Here is a 20810-nt window from a genome sequence, read left to right as displayed (position 1 = left end):
TTTTTAAATATACATTTTCGTGGTGAAAATCTATCCTAATTTCTAAAGGTCCATACACACTGGACGACTATGGATAGCAATGATTGCATTCATCCCTGGGGGAAAGCCACTCAGTGCGTACACACTGAGCGGCTTTCCCCCTGCCCGGCGCCGAAGACAGGGGGAGGTCGGCTTTGCATAGCGCAGCGCTCACCGCTCATCCTGAGCCATACACACTGGGCGGCTTTGAGCTGAAAGCCGCTCAAACAGGCTGTTTTGAGCGGCTTTCAGCTCAAAGTCGCCCACTGTGTATGGGCCTTAACACTTTCCAGCCAGCACATTACCATTAACACAGAATTACCCTTGTTCTTTGACACTACAGTACACCATAAGTGGTGCCTTGAACTGCATTAAAAGTGGACACAAATGTCCGTTCGGTTACCATGAGTTCAAGAACATTTTTTGTGCTCAGCAAAAAGTTATTCCAGTAAGAGTATTGAGTAAATCTAGGTGCTAGATTATTACATCTTTAGTTTGATTAGATGTTTGGGGATGCATGTTAGCACTAAGATATTTACACAGGATCTATCACTAGCACATGCCATACTGTTTTGGAACATCTGACAGCTTTATTTGGCCATTCCTAATGTTCGGATCAGTTACATTCTGTCATCTGTCCAATGAGGGAAAGCTGATGCATGGTTATAAATGAGATTCACCCAAAATCATTGCTCCCAGGCTATTGATGAAGAGGACAGTAATCATTTTGTGAGCTGAGATAGCATTCATGACAAAGCAGCCTATCACTTCCCTGACAGACAGTAGCTAATGTATATTAGGCTCATGTATAATGGTCAGACGCAAGTGATGCAATTGGTTCCCCGCATATTATTATGCTGCATACTGGTCCATCCTGCAAGATGGATACCTCTATATTAACCGTATCTGGAAAACATTATATGGCTGACTAATAGATATGTTTGCTGGGCCCCATGCCCACTGGCAAAAGAAAAACATGCTTTGTTCCCCATGACCCCATTCCCACACCGTTTGTACTTCTGCCGCAGCGCCATTTTTCCTCTGCTGCCTTCTGCTGCTTTTTGTGGCTACTGTAAATGAAGGGATAGGGGTCAATAGAGCGACGTCCCTGACAGCAAGTGTAAATACTCATTAGCCACCATATGTCAAACATGATTGTATTTGACATGCCGTGTCATTGGTGCTTGGTGCATTTCAAATGGGTAATCAGCGTTTCTCTTCAGTGGTGTTCCCCTTTTGCAATGAAGGAATTGGCCATCTATGTAACATGTTGTTGTAGATTACAATAAGGCTTTGAAAACATCATATAATGTTCCTCCCTCCGCCTCCTAATAGAGAGTGTGGATCAGTGCTTTTGGGTTTTCTCATGTAAAATACACAGATCACAGAGCTATGATCTGAATTTACTTGGTCGTCTTTTCATAGTAGGAGATTATTTTTTGACAGACTCTTTCTCTGAAATGTTGGCAGTTGTCCTTGTTTCAGGGCTCTTGTTTTTACAGTCATGCCTGTGTTTGTTTTACTAGGCCGGGAAGCCTGTACCTAGGTCCGCAGCAGGCGCACACCTTTCCATTGGCCCAGGGAATCATGGAAAGATGTTATTAAAAGGAGATAGCCTGAATGAGCTCCAGTCACATGGTTCAAGTAGGAGGTCTTCAGGAAATGAGCAGAAACTAGCGGTGAGTTTCCCAACGTGTTCCTGTGTGATTCCCAAAGATAATAAACTAATAGTAAAAAAGTGTAATTCAGACCAAAAGAAATGCACTGTGCTAAAAGGGACGGAGTTTATTATAATTATATATCTAACGCACATTTAAGGTTTGTTTTAACAAGGGGTGGACAAAATCAGGGCGGCTGAGTTTTGGAGCCAGTCAGGATAAACCATGGGCTGGCTAATGTGTTCTTTTGCATGGAACAAACCTGTTGTACATGTGCAGTATTGTTATCAGTGCTGAACACTAGCAACTACACAATATTATACATGCATTAGCTAGTTTATGTCATTTGTAATTAATTACATATATTATGTGCATGCTTCTGTTCAAACCTCATTTCCCTCGATATCTTTGGATATCTATCTATCTATCTATGTATCTATCTATCTATCTATCTATCTATCTATCATTAGAAGATGTTGACTATTGCTGTAAAACAGTGGTTCTCAACCTCGGTCCTCAGGACCCCACACAGTGCACGTTTTCCAGGTCTCCACACAGAATCAGAGGTGAAATAATTAGCTCCACCTGTGGATCTTTTAAAATGTGTCAGTGAATAATGAGTGCACCTGTGCACCTGCTGGGTGACCTGGAAACCAGAACTGTTGGGGGGTCCTGAGGACCAAGGTTGAGAACCACAGCTGTGAAAGAATGTACATTAATACCACCATCAGGCTAAGCTGTGGACACAAGGCAGGGTGGATCCATGAATTCATGTTTCAACTAAATTCTAACCATGGCAACTGTACATTGCAGCTGCAGTTTTGATTGGTCAAACCAGATATTTTTCCAATCTTTAGCTGTCCAGGTTTCCATATTTCACCTGTCCAGGTTTCCAATCTTCAGCTGTCCAGTTTTTGCTGAACAGTTGCCAGCTAAAGTCTCTGGGTGACATCTATTAGAGATCGATGTTGGGTTTTTGGCGATTTTTATCGCAAAAACGGCCGTTTTTTCATTTTTTTCCCAAATCGACTACTTAATGGGTGGCGATTTGCGGCATAAATCGCACTTTTTGCCGCGAAATCGCACTTTCTGAAAGTGCGACTTTTTTTTTACTCCGGAATTCGCATCCAGATGTTTTCCCCATAGAAAAATATACAATTCGCATTTTTAATGAGATGCGAATTTGGAAATCGCCCAAAAAAATGGTCTAAACTTCAAAAAAAATAAAATAGACCTGATTCTGACTGGCCATTTTGTCAGAAACATGGCGATTTTGTCACAACCATGCACAGATCAATGTGATCTGTGTATGGTTCTTTGGTAAAATATGTGTAAAAGTAAAAAAAAAAAAAAAAATTGGCGTGAGGTCCCTCCTCCTGTACATAACCAGCCCCGGGCTCATTGAGCCGGACCTGGTTCCAAAAATACGGTGGTCAAAAAGCGTAGGGGTCCCCCGTATTTTGAAACCAGCACCGGGCTCCAACAGCCCCCAGTGTCATGCAACAGCCGGGGGACACTTTTTACATAAGGTCCCCCGGCCGTACCATGAGCACCGTGGCTGATCCTGACTGGCCATTTTGTCAGAAACATGGCGACTTTGTCACAACCATGCACAGATCATTGTGATCTGTGTATGGTTCTTTGGTAAAATATGTGTAAAAGTACAAAAAAAAAAAATTGGCGTGAGGTCCCCCCTCCTGTACATAACCAGCCCCGAGCTCGTCCCCCCGTATTTTGAAACCAGCACCGGGCTCCAACAGCCCCCAGTGTCATGCAACAGCCGGGGGACACTTTTTACACAAGGTCCCCCGGCCGTACCATGAGCACCGTGGCTGGTCAGCCTTGGACGGGGTACCTGGAGGAGTGGGGACCCCCCCAATAAAGGGGTCCCTCCCCCCCCCAGGCTTCACCCGTCCAGGGCTGAAACCCGGGGCTGTCACCGGCGTCCCTGGCCATTGGACGCCAGCCTGATATGGTTAAATTCACATTCCTAACATTGCTTAATACAGGAGAACTACAAGTGCCAGCAGACCTCCCCCGCATGCTGGGACTTGGAGAACCACAAGTCCCAGCATGCGGGGCATTAAAGGGCCCGCTGGGACTTGTAGTCCACCTTTAAAAAGAATGTTAAAATAAAACACACACACAGAAAAGTAAAACTTTATTACATACACACACATCCACACACCTCACTTTTACACCGCTATACATACCGATCCAGGATCCAGCGCTGGTCTCTTTGCAGCAGAGCCGGACAGCCCGCACTGACAGCGGGCTGAACCGGCTTCCTCCGATGCAGCTAACAGCTTCTGTCGCGCTGTCCCAGCGCGACACAGGCTGAGAGCGTCTCCGGCTGAGCTATGCGTCTCCATGGAGACGCATCGCCCAATCACGCTCTCAGCCTGTGTCGCGCTGGGACAGCGCGACAGAAGCTGTTAGCTGCATCGGAGGAAGCCGGTTCAGCCCGCTGTCAGTGCGGGCTGTCCGGCTCTGCTGCAGAGAGACCAGCGCTGGATCCTGGATCGGTTTTCCAGGTCTCCACACAGAATCAGAGGTGAAATAATTAGCTCCACCTGTGGATCTTTTAAAATGTGTCAGTGAATAATGAGTGCACCTGTGCACCTGCTGGGTGACCTGGAAACCAGAACTGTTTTGGGGTCCTGAGGACCAAGGTTGAGAACCACAGCTGTGAAAGAATGTACATTAATACCACCATCAGGCTAAGCTGTGGACACAAGGCAGGGTGGATCCATGAATTCATGTTTCAACTAAATTCTAACCATGGCAACTGTACATTGCAGCTGCAGTTTTGATTGGTCAAACCAGATATTTTTCCAATCTTTAGCTGTCCAGGTTTCCATATTTCACCTGTCCAGGTTTCCAATCTTCAGCTGTCCAGTTTTTGCTGAACAGTTGCCAGCTAAAGTCTCTGGGTGACATCTATTAGAGATCGATGTTGGGTTTTTGGCGATTTTTATCGCAAAAACGGCCGTTTTTTCATTTTTTTCCCAAATCGACTACTTGATGGGTGGCGATTTGCGGCATAAATCGCACTTTTTGCCGCGAAATCGCACTTTCTGAAAGTGCGATTTTTTTTTTTACTCCGGAATTCGCATCCGGATGTTTTCCCCATAGAGAAATATACAATTTGCATTTTTAATGAGATGCGAATTTGGAAATCGCCCAAAAAAATGGTCTAAACTTCAAAAAAAATAAAATAGACCTGATTCTGACTGGCCATTTTGTCAGAAACATGGCGATTTTGTCACAACCATGCACAGATCAATGTGATCTGTGTATGGTTCTTTGGTAAAATATGTGTAAAAGTAAAAAAAATAAAATAAATTGGCGTGAGGTCCCTCCTCCTGTACATAACCAGCCCCGGGCTCATTGAGCCGGACCTGGTTCCAAAAATACGGTGGTCAAAAAGCGTAGGGGTCCCCCGTATTTTGAAACCAGCACCGGGCTCCAACAGCCCCCAGTGTCATGCAACAGCCGGGGGACACTTTTTACATAAGGTCCCCCGGCCGTACCATGAGCACCGTGGCTGATCCTGACTGGCCATTTTGTCAGAAACATGGCGACTTTGTCACAACCATGCACAGATCATTGTGATCTGTGTATGGTTCTTTGGTAAAATATGTGTAAAAGTACAAAAAAAAAAAAATTGGCGTGAGGTCCCCCCTCCTGTACATAACCAGCCCCAAGCTCGTCCCCCCGTATTTTGAAACCAGCACCGGGCTCCAACAGCCCCCAGTGTCATGCAACAGCCGGGGGACACTTTTTACACAAGGTCCCCCGGCCGTACCATGAGCACCGTGGCTGGTCAGCCTTGGACGGGGTACCTGGAGGAGTGGGGACCCCCCCAATAAAGGGGTCCCTCCCCCCCCCAGGCTTCACCCGTCCAGGGCTGAAGCCCGGGGCTGTCACCGGCATCCCTGGCCATTGGACGCCGGCCTGATATGGTTAAATTCACATTCCTAACATTGCTTAATACAGGAGAACTACAAGTGCTAGCAGACCTCCCAGCATGCGGGGCATTAAAGGGCCCGCTGGGACTTGTAGTCCACCTTTAAAAAGAATGTTAAAATAAAACACACACACAGAAAAGTAAAACTTTATTACATACACACACATCCACACACCTCACTTTTACACCGCTATACATACCGATCCAGGATCCAGCGCTGGTCTCTTTGCAGCAGAGCCGGACAGCCCGCACTGACAGCGGGCTGAACCGGCTTCCTCCGATGCAGCTAACAGCTTCTGTCGCGCTGTCCCAGCGCGACACAGGCTGAGAGCGTCTCCGGCTAAGCTATGCGTCTCCATGGAGACGCATCGCCCAATCACGCTCTCAGCCTGTGTCGCGCTGGGACAGCGCGACAGAAGCTGTTAGCTGCATCGGAGGAAGCCGGTTCAGCCCGCTGTCAGTGTGGGCTGTCTGGCTCTGCTGCAGAGAGACCAGCGCTGGATCGGTATGTATAGCGGTGTAAAAGTGAGGTGTGTGGATGTGTGTGTGTGTAATAAAGTTTTACTTTTCTGTGTGTGTGTGTTTTATTTTAACATTCTTTTTACAGGTGGACAACAAGTCCCAGCGGGCCCATTAATGCCCCGCATGCTGGGACTTGTGGTTCTCCAAGTCCCAGCATGCGGGGGAGGTCTGCTGGCACTTGTAGTTCTCCTGTATTAAGCAATGTTAGGAATGTGAATTTAACCCTATCAGGCTGGCGTCCAATGGCCAGGGACGCCGGTGACAGCCCCGGGCTTCAGCCCTGGACGGGTGAAGCCTGGGGGGGGGACCCCTTTATTGGGGGGGTCCCCACTCCTCCAGGTACCCCGTCCAAGGCTGACCAGCCACGGTGCTCATGGACCGGCCGGGGGACCTTGTGTAAAAAGTGTCCCCCGGCTGTTGCATGACACTGGGGGCTGTTGGAGCCCGGTGCTGGTTTCAAAATACGGGGGACCCCTACGCTTTTTGACCACCGTATTTTTGGAACCAGGTCCGGCTCAATGAGCCCTGGGCTGGTTATGTACAGGAGTGGGGACCTCACGCCAATTTTTTTTTTTTTATCACAAAATCGCACATTTTAACAAAATCGCACCTTTTCATGACTAAAAAATCGCACTTTTCATCCCGAAAATTGCCCTACATCGCACTTTCTCGCACTTTTCATGCTGGAATACACACCTCATTCAATACGCGATTTCTGGAAAAAAATGCGATTTCAAAAAATGGCGATACAGGGCGATTTGAGCAAAAATCGCATTTTCGGAAAAACGGTAAACACAATAAATCTCGCCCTCTACGTCCTTAGCTGTGTCGCTTTAGTCCAATAACTTCATTGTGTACAGAGATACTCTTCTTCATACTATGGTCAAAATGCATGGTTTTTAGAGCTATGGTCATCCTCCTGTTAACTATTACTAGTCTGGCTGTACTCCTCTGATTTCTGTTATTAAGAAGGCAGCTTCATAATTTGTGTGTGAAAATTGTAAAAACAAAACAAAAAAAGTCACAATAAAATACAGTATGCCTACTTAGAGCACTCTGGGCTGTGAAAAGGAATCCTTTAGGTCTTTCTGCCCCTGTTCAGCTCCCTCTGCTGGACACTAGGATCTTTGTACGCATGTGTGAACCCTAGTGGCTATGCATGTGCATTAAAAACTCAAAAGCTTTAAGTATTTAATGATATTATATATAGTGGGATAGAGAGAGATAAAGATATATCATTTTGTGTATATTCATTCTAATGATGATAAAATCTGTAGCTCTTTAGTGACGTGTATGATCAATTCTTATATCTGTATTATAGAAGCTTCAGGAAGAAAATTACAAGCTTAAACAAGAACTGGAAGAGATGAGGTAAGTGTTCTTCCATTTTTGTTAAATGGAACCATACGAGTTGATCTCAAATTAAACAAATGTACATTAGAGTAATTTATTTGTCACCATATTTGCTTCTATTTAATATGGTTAAACTATTACTGGTTAATCCAATTCCCCCAGCCATTTGCCACAGCGTGTAGAATCTGGGAATGTCACCTTAACTCGCACCTCTTGCTGCCCCTTTTAGCACCTGACTTGCTGATTTGTACCCTCCGGCCTACTGTATGTGGCTGTGAACAAATTCTGCAAGTCGGCAGTCCCGTTAGTGTGGCTTAGTGACACACTTACTGTTCTTGTACCGGCAACAACATTGTGGGGAGTAGGAAAAGTCCCTAGTGTTTACTGGCACCTTGGGGATTATTTACGAAGATTGGAATTCTATTGAAGATGGGATGTTGCTATGGGCAACCAATCAGATCCTACTACTTATTTATTTAACACATTCTAGACCAGTGGTCGCCAACCCGTCGCTCGCGAGCTACCGGTAGCTCGCCTGAGCGAAACGGGTGGCTCGACCACTGCTGCCTGCCCGGTCCGCCCGCTGTTGCCGCTGGCTTGCAGCGCTATAGCAGCCGCCTTGCCCCGCTGTAGTCCTCCTTGTTACGGGGACCAGAGGAGACAGCAGGCGCTAGAAGTCATATTTGACCTCTAGCGTCTGACAGGGAGCACCGCGCTAAGCGCTCCCGGCACTTCCGGGTAACGCTGCAGCAGCGCAGCTCTGTGTTCCCAGTCATAGGCTAGAAGTCAAATATGACTTCTAGCATGGTGTGGGGCTGTGGGGGGGAGAACGGACGGACTCCGAGTCCAATTGCCAGCAGGGTGATGATGGAGCTGAGCTCCGAACGCACCAGCAGCCAGCAGCAATGACTAATTTATTATGCCCATGTGAAGACGGGCATAGTGGAGGGGGCAAGCAGTGACCCCTTTGTCAATGAGCATTAACCCCTGGCAACAAAAATGAACCCATGACAGCAAGCAGGTAATTTTCATTTTTTTATTACAAGCCTTACTGTGGGACATTGTGTGCAATATGTGTAATGGGCATCATTTGTGTGGCACATGTTTAATGAGCATCAAGGTTTGGGGCATATGTATAAAGGAGCTTCACGTTGTGGGTCATAGGCATAATCGGCATCACGGTGTGTGGCATATGTATAATGGTGCATCACGGTGTGTGTCATATGTATAATGGTGCATCACGGTGTGTGGCATATGTATAATGGTGCATCACGGTGTGTGGCATATGTATAATGGTGCATCACGGTGTGGCATATGTATAATGGTGCATCACGGTGTGGGGCATTTGTATAACGGAGTATCACGTTGTTGGGCATATATATAATGGGCATCGTGTGTGTGTGTGGAAAAAATGGGGGATGTAGCCTGGCAGGAGTTCCACGGTAGTAGCTGACTCTTCTCCTCTGCCTCCAGTGTTGGGAGGTATGTTTTGGGGCATTGCAGTGTGTGGCATAATGTGTCAGGGGCATTACAGTTTGTGGCATTATGTGTAAAGGGCATTTTTTGGGATATTATGCAGATTTTGAAATTTTTTTTACTTTAGTAGCTCTTTGGGCGGTTTATTTTGTCGCGAGTAGCTCCCGACCCAAAAAAGGTTGGAGACCACTGTCCTAGACTAATAGTTAGAATCTAATTGGTTGCCCATAGCAATATCCCATCTTTAATAGAAATCTCATCTTAGTAAATAAACCCCCTAGTTTGCTCTAGGGGTCAATGTTCTCTATTTTGGTATTGGTCCAATTTGCCTTCAGTAATTGGAACAGTAAATGCAAAGTGCACACGTGGCTAAATGTGTTTGCAAATGCTGGACAAACTGGACTTACCCTGATTCCTTCATTTATCATTATTTGCACATATAAACCCAATTTTTACTAACAATTTATTTAATGTGCTTTCCCACCCTTGCCGCTGTTTCATGTTTACATTAGATGTCAGTTAAATTTGTTACACTCAACAATATGTTAGAACGGTACAAGTTACGTAAAATAGCGGTGCGCACACTGTTTACAGTAAAAGACTATTGATGTTTTTAACAGTGATTTGTTGAGGATGGGAGTTAACAGGAGAACATCCTCTGACTGATTTTTAGCCAGAGAAGACATGTAACAGGTGGCCTGAACATGTGAATAAACATATACGAGGCCCTGATCCACCACCTTTAAAATGTATCCTGATCAGGAATTAGCAGCATTTTATGCAGTTTAATTTTTCAAAACGCAGAAAAGAACAATATGCATACAGAATATAACAATACAGCAAAACAAAGGGGGGTTTCAACTAGGACACCTCGTCGCCTTTCCTTGCAGGATTACCTTTAATTAAATTCCCCGAAAGTGTCTAAGCACAGTTACAACTTGGTGTAAAAAACGGTACTTGTGTAGTATCACGGCGCCCATCGCATCGCAGACCATAAGGCATGCGATATCGCGCAATGTTCACCAATGTCATACAATTTTCAAATTGTATGACATTGTATATGGCATACAATGCCATACAATGCGATGGGATGTGATTATAACTTGTATAAGCACCCTAATGGGTGCTTACAATGTTAAATGCACCCCCATGCCACCCCCATGCACCCCCACGCCACCCACCACTATAAACGTGAACCCGAAGCGTGGCGAGCGCAGCGAGGGGCAGCGGTACGCGTCCTCCGACCTTTTCATACCCCTACTATCCACGTTGGCGTGGAGTTGATTTTATAAAGTGAGCACAGCGAGCCCGAACTTCACAGGTATACGCGTCCCCTCGCGGGGCTCGCCACGCTTCGGGCTCGGTGGCTCGCTGCGCTCACCACACTTTATAAAATCAACTCCACGCCAACGTGGATAGTGAGGGTATGAAAAGATCGGAGGACGCGTACCGCCGCCCCTCACGGGCACGCTGCGCACACCACGCTTTGGGTTCACGTTTATAGTGGGGGGTGGCGTGGGGGTGCATTTAACATTGAAAGCACCCATTAGGGTGCTTATACAATTTTTCATCGAATAGGGGTTTAAATCGCATCGCAGTGCATCGGGTGTATGGCTTGCGATGCGATGAAAAATCACGTGACTAATTATCGTGGGCGCCGTGATACTAAACAAGTACCTAAAAAGCAGGAGTAAGGGCGGTTTCACACACTCCGGCTGCTGCCGGACGGTGAAATCCCGCACGGCCAGGGAGCCGTGCCGCACTCAGCAGATTACAATGGTGGGGATGGCCACAGTCCGGCAGCCGTCCCTTCCAGTGGTGGGATCCGGCAGCAGCCGTGCGGCCGGGCCGTGGCCGTCCCGTGTGAATGGACACAATAGTGTCCATTCACAACTAATGTGTGCGGCACGGCTCCCTGGCCGTACGGGATTTCACCGTCCTGCAGGAGCCGGAGTGTGTGAAACCAGCCTATGAGAACATGGGGGAATTAGCGCAATTACCGACATTCGTACATAGGAAAACACTACATAAGGATCAATCCTTAAAAACTATACTGTATAATAAAAAAATGTAGATGAGGTTAAAACAAACGCTGCTGTATATATTGGTCTACAGTTAATAAAAAATGATATACTGTATTTTAGATAACAATAATAAATAAAGATACTAAAATAAACTACAAAAACAAAAAGGAGTGCAATGGGAAGGAAGGAGGAAAGAGACCCGATTAAGGTGCTGCCAACAAAGAAGTCAGAGCAGCTGTGAAAAGAAGGAGTAAAGGTGCCCATATACTGCTGCAATGTATCGCAGCAGTGTGTGGTCCATCTGATCCCGCTCTGCCGCCCGGGACCTTCCTTTCACATGCGATGTATTGCATGCGACCCCGCTCCCCACCGCCGGGAGGGGGGGCCAAGTCAGAGGTCAGATGAGCAGCAGATACGACCTCAGGCTCAGGTACGACGCGCATTGGACTGCGGATCGGACCAGTGGGGGATATCGAACACATCCAATTTGGGTCGGTTTCTCGGCCCGATCAATCGGGTTTGGGTGAAATAGGTCCAAATTGTACTAGTGTATGGGCATCTCTAGCCCAGCTGATGATACACAAAATGAAAATAAACAGAGCTAGATTAATCAAACCTATTAAAATATAGAACCGTGGCTTAAATAGCAATCAATACAGACAAAATAACTCAGAAATAGGTATAAGAATGAGCAACCTGACAACAGTATCACTGACTGAAATTTAGGGTGAAATTTAATAGAATGAGAGATTCAGAAACCGTGTGATTTTGCGGTGTAGATGATTGCCGCTTTAAAAAACCTGGAGATCTCTCACTGTCTGAATGTCTCATCCTGTTAAATTTTACCCATAATTTCTAAGGGACTTTGAAATTGAGGTGGCTTAATAACTGACAGACCCACCATAGAGAAATGGGCATAAATTGAGTAATGATATATACAGTATTCGCTTGTGTAAGGATTATTTTAAAGGGGCAGTAATTTAATATAACAATTCAGAAAGTGTAGGGAAAATAATGCTCTCCAACACAGCCACTCTGCCCAAAGGAGATAGGAGGATAAGATATTTTAATTTTGTTGCAAGAGTGTTGGAATTGCGTAAGTATATGGTACTCCTAGGTTATACAGGGAAAATTAGTCAAAGGTAGAATTTATATTTGGTCAAGTTTACTCTAACCCACAAAGGACCCAAATCATTAAATATTATGAACTATTGCTGGAATGAAAGAGAGAGGGTCTAAAACATGTAAACTCATCTCATCAGCAATTAAAGCCAACTTGGGCTCTGAAGATCCTACTGCAATACCATAACAAATGCAAATTTACGTAATGCTGTACTATAACTAATGGTTCAAAGGGCCAAAGCAAAATGTAGTGTGGACATTAGGGACCCATGTCTCGTCCCCCGTTTCAATCAGCACAGAAGCTGAAAGATAATCATTTTTAGCTGCGTGAATACTGGAATTGGAATATAAATAAAGTAAGTAAAAGCTGAATGAGTTCCCTTGTGCCAAAGAGGTTCAAAGAGGTGATCCCAGGTAACTAAATCATATGTTTTTTGGCTTCTTGGGAGAGATTGTTTTTGGCACCCAGAGGAACGGAGAGCTTGGATAACAGAAATGACATTCCCCACATTAACTATGGAATGTCAGCACCATGTAAACTCTGTATGGTCCTGATTGATTATGGAGGGGAGGACAATTTTGACTCTCTTAGGCAGGAACTTAGAAGTCATTTATTGTCATTTATTAATAAGTAGAATCTGTCTACAAGATGGCTACTCCAAATAAATTCACAGAGATAATTTTAATTATCACTGAATCATATGTCGGGATATTTTGAGATTCGAAAATAGTATTAAATAACGATTTGTAATGTATCAAATCCTGGCCGAAGGTATCTACTAAATCTCTCTATTAAGCTTGTCTGGGCCAGTTGCCCAAAAGGGTTTGATAGATATTATGTTGTTAACTACCTCCTCCAATCTTATGGGATCCATCAGAAGAGCAGAGTTTTGTAAAAATTGCTCAGGTAGGAACATCCCATCCAATAAAGTACATTTTTGGGATTCATCTGTAGAATATTGGAAATAAAGATATTCATAAAATTATCTTACATTGCCCTTATGTATTTGCCATTGTCTGTAGTCATACCATCAGATATAATGGTGGCATAAGGTCATTCACAATGTATTAAGGGCGAGATGTGGAAAGTGGTAACGTACCAGTCAATCCTCTCTTTACTGTCATGTTACAGGTTGGTTTTGAAAAATGTCAGTTAGGAGCTGATTTCCCGGTGAGATATTTACTTCACCGTTATCCCGTCTCCAGTCTTAATACATCTACCACTGTGTGAGACAACAGTTAGTAAAAGCAATATTACCATTGATCTGTATATCCAACACCAAGCTGCTACGAAGCAGAATTAAATGCTAGCTTCTTATCCAAATAAAGTTCTTTATGTTTAGTTGTCAGAGCACACTAAAAGCCTGTTAACCCTTAGTGAGTTCCTAATGTACAGTGGTGTATAGACGAACATAATGTTTACAAAAAGAACAAATATAAAGGCAGCCAATGAAAATGGCATTCATTGGGCCTCCGGGCAGGTGAAATAAAATCCCTGATAATGCCAGCGGTCAGCATCAATTGAATTAGCACAGTAAATGATTGAATTCCCCCCATAGTGTAATATGTTATAAATGTATTTTCACTCAAACCTGTAAACTGCAAATAGGGACAGCAACGTACCAGGAGCAAAGGCTTCTTGGCAGGGTAGGGGAAGGGGCTGTAAGTAAAGACAATAGGTACAGTAACTTGTAAAATAGAAATTGGAATACATATAAAAGAGCATTGGATAAATACTGGCCCTATGGCAGAGAATACCAACTTGAAAAGGCAAAACAGTAAATCAGGAGGATTGCTTCTAGAAGACCTCAGCAAAACACAAGAACAGGAACAAGGACAGGTAGAAAAACCAGGTGCAAAGTAGACTATGTAGACCGCTTCTAGCAGCACATCAAAGACATCTACAGGGAACAAAGCAAAGGAATCAACAAAGTATTAAAAATGAATGATCATTTCCTCCTTGAGGGACAATCAGAGCACATTGTGGAAAGTTTATCTTTTTTTTTTTTCCACGTAATGATGTTTTGGCATCCACCGCTGATGTGATATCTCTACAGCACCATTTTCCCATTGATAATCTTCATAAATATGGCACCAGCACCATGTTTCTGAAGAAATGCAAATGAGATAAAGATGTAACACTGCCTTCAGACAAGTGCCGGTTATTTCCATACCCCTGGCCGGGAGCAGAGTCGTGGACCCAGGACTTAGGGGGTTATTCAGAACTGATTGCTAAGCTGCAAGTTTGCAGAGCCCAGTGATCCGGTCATTGCTGCCCAGCCAGAGTGAAATCCAGCACTGTGCAAGCCTGCAAAAAGCTTGTGAAAATATTGCAGCCTTTGCGATTAGCTACAAATCCATTCGCAACTGCTCATCGTCGTATGATTTTTTTCTGTGTGTGCAGTCCGACCTACTCTGCCAGTGCGACAGATACAGGCTGATCAAGGCCAGAGCTGACCTCAGACGCCTTCCCTGGAAATGCATGGGCAAGCCTGCATTTTTCCTGACACTACCAGGCAACCCCCAAACTCTGGATTTATCTGCTTCTCTGTACAAGTGCACAACTGTTCCCATGTTTAATTATCAATTTGTTTAAAACAATTTGACAATGTGTTAGTACAAATACACAATGGGCTTTATTTACAGAGCAGTAGCTTTCGAAACTTACACATCCCGGAGGGTTGGAGGAGAACATTTAAAGCAGCCCTCACAGTGTAATGCCTTGCTGTGAGGGCCATCTCTAAATTCTCACCTCCAATGCACCTGGAAGCAGCGTATTGCTTTATAAATAAAGCCCAATGTATGAAAACAAAAAATGTAATTGGAGGAGGAAAGAGATGCTCCTAATTATGGCAATATAAAATAAGACATGCATATCACCATGCATCTACCTGTTAAAGTGACTTCTGTCATTCCTGTACCATAGCAAACGACAAATGTTTCAGAGAGGAGACTCATGAATCAGTGTTGTCACAAGGCTAAAGAGAACAATTTTGTATCAAGCCTTTTCTGTAATTGCTATAATCTGTACTCCCTTTCCATCCAAAACCACTCTATTAGATTTTCTGTTTATAACTGTACGGAACATGTCGTACTGAGAAGTAGCTGTAATTAAAGATTGAAAGGAAAACTGTATGATGTTTGGCTGACAACAAGAAGGAAAGTTTATATCTAATGAATAAAAATTGGAAAAGTTAGCGTGTCCATTAAGGTAACTTACATGTTCAATAAAATGTTCTTATAGTCCTCTTGTAGAACTATTGTAGTCCTCTTCTAGAACTACGGTACTTCTAAACTTAGGTAGAACCCCAATCTTTAGTTTATATCTGTATTTTTGTTATAATCTTAATGGCTGTTAGCTTTATATTCTATTTTAGGCCTATTTTATTGGGTCATTGACATTTTATTGTGTGGGAAGAACAGTCAGTTTTTCTTTGGAATAGCCTTGGATGAACCACCAATGCAGTCAACTCAGAACATAATTATACTCTTGTGGTCACAATTTCTAATCAGCAGCAGGAGGCAGTTAAGAATTCTAAAACTTCATGGGAAAGATAGTCATACAACCCAGGACCTGGCTTTAAGCCCATAGTACTCAACACAAAGTGAACTTTATTAAAGCAGCAATGCCACTAAAAGGTTTTCTTTATCTCTTTATACAGGAAGGTACATTTAAGTACCTTTTTTTAAGCATATGATTTTCTTAGCTGTTCTATAAATTGTTTATTTTTCAAAATCTATCCGGAGAGTAGCGAAAAGTGACTGGCAGATAGTCAGCGTATACAGGCTACCATAATGTCACATGATGGTGTGTGTGTGTGTGTGGGGGGGGGGGGGGGTGCAAGGAATGTGTCACGGTACAGACAGAGCTCAGAGGAACATTCTAAGCCGCGCCGCTCACGAGTTTTAAATGGTTAATGTCAATCATGTTTATACGTGATTGGTTCAACTATCTGGAAAATGCGCAAGTGGCCAACCTCCATTAATATGAATCTATTGCTGTTGTCTAGCGTAGCTAAACATTACTGTGTCATTTACAAACTGAATCCAAAGATTGAAAATTATTTTTTACAAAGTGTTTTATCTTTTGTTCTGTCATTTGTTGTGACACCAGCAAAAAATGGTAAAAAAATAAATGTGCACATATTTAATTTGAATAAATTAGCAGATCAAATTGGAAATATTTGTCTAACATGATTTGGATGATGCGTGTTTCTTGCTTAGATTTCAGTATAAGCAGCTGATAGACGAGGGTAAGAATGAATGCTTGGATGAACGACGTGTCAATCTTTTGAAGTCCCAGGTGTTACAGTTGGAAAGACAGGTAAGAGATTGAGAACAAAGCCAGATATGTACTGTTATCTGAAGAATGGAGTATGTATATAATTTGCTGTCCTATTTAATTGAGCAGTGCACAGATATTAGCACCATACAGAATTTAAAAACCTATGGCATTTTGAGGCAGGCGCCAGGCCCAGCACATATGCAGTAGCGGCGACGATACTATGCATGTGAAAGACCTGGCTTCTATGGGCTGCATCGACTGCAGGTCATAGAAATTGGATTGGGCTGCACGATAAGGAAGTGAGTGGCTTCCCTGCAGGAACCCAGCTCTCTGCTCATCGTAGCCTGGACTGGCAGTCCCAAAGAGAGGACTCTCCTCCCAATGTGACTGCCTTTAGGGCAATAGGTAGTCACTGCCATTTACAATGTAGCCAGTGCAGTCTCACTGATGTAAATGTAGGCAAGTCTCTCATAATGGGGCAGTGAGGCGGGATGGTAGTTTCCGAGAGATTTTGTTCAGGACTAATGACAATGTACTTTGAATATTGATGGAAGGATGTCAGTAGAAAGATGAGAGGATAGTTTTGAATAAATTAATACAGTACAAGAAAGTAGAGACTTGTGAACAGAAGGTGTATATGGATTCGCTAAACAAATTGAGTACATTTTTGCTCTGTGATGAGGATACCATTTTATATTGGTACTTACAGTTGGAGACAAGATCTTGTGTGGTGATTATTCAAAAATACATGTAGTGTGTGTCACAGGGAAGCTCTACTTTGTGGGAGAGAATTTTAAATCCCTTTTTTATTTTTGGGATCATTAATGAGGTCAGCACTGGAAAGAGTTCTGCCTGAGCCAATTCATCAAAGCCTTTTTACTACCATGAGATATGGTACTGCCAGATCAGGACGGGAGAATGTGGACATTTGAGAGGGAAGTTCTTGTAGAGCAATGGAAAGTTTTGGTTTAACAGTAATATTACTGACATTCATGTCGCTGGATGTGTACCCTGCTATGCCTGTGAACTACGCTGATCACAGACATTTTCCCCTGGCTGTGCAGCATAGCTGCTATATATCTACAGATATACAGTATTGCTGCATCTGGTTGGTTGTGCAGGCAGTCCGATTTTCTGGGTGTGTCCAGAAAATAGAATTCTGACCTTTCCCATGTCGACCTGTTGCTTTTGTCAACCTTTTTGACCATGTCGTGGAACTTTTTCATGTGTTAACCTTTTGACTGTTGACCAATAGTGGTTGACCAGCTGCAGGCATTGGCATGATTCCAACAACTCTGCCCGATCTATTAAACGTTTGCTTTGAAAATGATTGGGTTTATTCCTTTTATTCGGACTGATGCCTGTTCTCTCATGGTCTGCAACATTTCCTGCCAGCTGTTCACCAACAGAGCATCACTGACACCCAGCTGCTACCTGTATTTCATATTGTGGATCTCGAGCCATAGATGATAACCCCGGTCTGTTGTGCACAGTTTACTTAAGCCACATACACACACCCTCCATGCGCTCGGCACACTATTATATTCTCATTCTATACCCTCTAGGATAGTAAAGTATGAACCATATCAGTTTACACCCCAAAAAAGTGAAAAACTCAAATCAACCTTTTGAGAGTCGATCTTAAGCTTGTGTCGACCTTCTGTCTTTGCCGACCTATAGTATGTCAACCTTTTTCAGGTGCCGACCTGGTCACTGTCGACCAATAGGGATAGGCCTAGACATTTTTGACCCAGGGACCATATACCACACACTAAAAGATATTGTATAATATATCATTGAGAAGGCCCTTTCTGTGCGATATCTGTTACAATATCCTTTAGTGCGTACACTCAATATCCTTAATGATGCGCCATTCCTCACATCGGTAAGGACCCCTCCCATCTGCTGAACATGCAGGTCAATTTGGCTATATACAGTAGCCAAGGATCCACATGTTGAGCGGTGATGTCACTGAACAATATCTTTACCGATATCGTTCAGTGGGCCAATATCGTTAACTATATCATCTGCGGCCAGAATTGCCAGAGTAGTGTATATGGGGCTTTAGGATACAATTGTTACTTGTATTTTATAGAAAACGTTGGTGTTTGTAAATATTGTTTTTCTCTGTTATAACAATGGATGTTTTGAATAGAAAATTCATTGTATAAAAAGTGTAGTCAAGAGAAGGAAGTAAGTTGGAAATTATTTTGCTGTTTGAAAAGTAAATTGTGGACTTATGCTATGTTGGCTGTATGAGGCTATAGTAATATACGTATGCCCCTGTGTGATTCCTTCCCTGCAAGGTGATGCTGCTGACAGAAGGACTAAGCTCCAGAGCATCAGTGTCACTGGAACTTGGCAATGCACTGCAAGCTGTTCTTGATAAGCTCCAGTAAGTAATGACATGATACAACCAGAAAATGCCGACATTCTATGTCTTATATCATGTAAATAAATGTATGCTGTAACGTGGGTGTATAAAGCTTCACTTAGGATTGCTTCATGCCCCCTACCTTTAGTGTAAATGGCCTTATTTGCAAAGCATTTATTGGGTATAAAGAACATTTCATGGATTAGTGTCTGGGTGCTACTGTATATTGCAAAGAATTAGTGGACATTTGCCAGTGCATGGAGAACAATATAGGTTGTTTAATGCTTAAAAACATGTAAAAGTATAATATGTAATATTGAAACTAGTAGATGGTATCAAACACCAGACATCGGTCAAAATAAACAACTATCGTGTATGTTTTTGCCATCAGATGTTTACTAAGCAGTGAAAACCGCACACCAGAAGTACAAATCACAAGAGTAGACCTTATAAGGATGATTGAAATATGCAAATCAATGCAGGACAAGCTACGTCGCAATTACCAGGTAAGTAGGGATGCAGGTGCCTCTTGCTGTAAGGGAAACATGTTTACTTGGGTAATCTCCCCTACTAACCGCCTGATTCTCACCTGATCACGAGGCTGTGTTTATTTACAGCCTAGGGAACTGGCAAATGCGAGTGGATGTGTACCGCACAGGAGAAAATCATTCGATGGTCGCTCACTATCGAATTATTTTTTCATAGAACAAAGTCAGTCTAAACTGACTTTTATCCTGGCTGGAGATGGCCAAATTCTGGGTGGGCACTACCCGCTACGAGCGGGTCTGAATCATCCCCTAAGTCTGATTAGACACGGCTGTAGTTGTAAAAAGTGCATTTCTCCCAAAACAGTGACTGCTATTACGTGACCAGGTGCTTCGGTGTATGTAAAAAGAGAAATGTGTGGTGCGCAATTAGCAGTGGCTGGCACTAGGGGTAGTCAATCCCTTATTTGCAGTAAGAAGAAAAAATAAAGAATTATGTGCCAGCGCTGGCTGAAAAATACACAAGACGGTATATATTTAACACGTTTTAATTATAATAGGTATATTAGCAATCAATAAATAAAATAATAATAATAAAAAAGAGAATTAATATATAATAGACACAGTCTCTCACTTAGATGAAATATATGATTAAAAAATCATAGCAGCTGAACAAGGCTTAAAAATATTACCACCCTTGGTTATCCTCTGGAAGATGATTTGAGGAATTTGTAATCCAAGGGTTTATTATATGACCATTGTTTCCCAATGCTCTATGATTTCAAGGGATTCGGTATGGAATCCCGGCGTTCGGAATCCCGGCGTTCAAAATGCCGACACCGAAATCCCGACCGCCGAAATCCCTACAAGGGGGGAAGTGGAGCGCCCCCCCTTGCGGGCTCGCTCGCTCGGCACGCTAATTTATTCTCCCTCTATGGGTGTCGTGGACACCCAAGGAGGGAGAAAGTTTTGGGATTCCAGCGTCAGGATTCTGACGCCGGGAAATTGACTGCATCCCGATTTCAAGAGCTCAAGACACCCAGCACATGGCCCGCTCTGACATCTGATTCAATTAGGGATCAGCGTTTTTCTCCGATTCAGTTCCAGCGAGGTGCACTTTAGTTTGGGAGAAGTGGGTAGGTCACTGAAGGAATAGGTCCTTGTCAGGTGGTAGTGAGGTATTGCTCAACGTGTTTCCCCTGATAGGTAAGTGTCCGGCTTCCTCAGGAGCAAGTGCTGTATCTACAGTAGTTTACAATTAGATTTTTGTGTCTGGGCAGAGCAATACAGTAAATCTGTATTTTTAACTAAAGGCACAAAACCGTGTATATGTACTTGCATGACAAAGCTATACCAATTCCAGAACTTAATAAAGACCAAATGAGGCTGTAGGTCCTGTAGAAGCTTGAGCACCTACCTCCAACCTTTTGAGTGACCCTGCACATGCCTTAGCAGTAGCGCTGTGCACTGATGATGATTCTGTCACGGACCAGATTGGCAGCTACTGTACATTGCACAGAACC

General features: G+C 43.6%; 1 protein-coding gene across 3 annotated transcripts in view; it reads left to right on the top strand.

Moving 5' to 3' along the window:
• LOC146016524 (uncharacterized) overlaps nt 1-20810 on the top strand; it is a 111735-nt gene that overhangs the window by 16276 nt on the left and 74649 nt on the right. For all 3 annotated transcript variants that reach the window (XM_083151739.1, XM_083151738.1, XM_083151737.1), the window contains exons 3-7: nt 1545-1697; nt 7490-7539; nt 16368-16467; nt 18735-18823; nt 19194-19308. In XM_083151739.1, the coding sequence (XP_083007865.1) occupies nt 1545-1697; nt 7490-7539; nt 16368-16467; nt 18735-18823; nt 19194-19308 (507 nt within the window). The remainder of the gene's footprint in view (nt 1-1544; nt 1698-7489; nt 7540-16367; nt 16468-18734; nt 18824-19193; nt 19309-20810) is intronic.

Source organism: Crinia signifera, chromosome 1, assembly GCF_055691185.1.
Source record: "Crinia signifera chromosome 1, ASM5569118v1, whole genome shotgun sequence".
NCBI classification, from domain to species: Eukaryota; Metazoa; Chordata; class Amphibia; order Anura; family Myobatrachidae; genus Crinia; species Crinia signifera.
The sequence above is the reverse complement of the archived record's forward strand: the minus strand, read 5'-3'. Positions and strand labels throughout refer to the sequence as shown.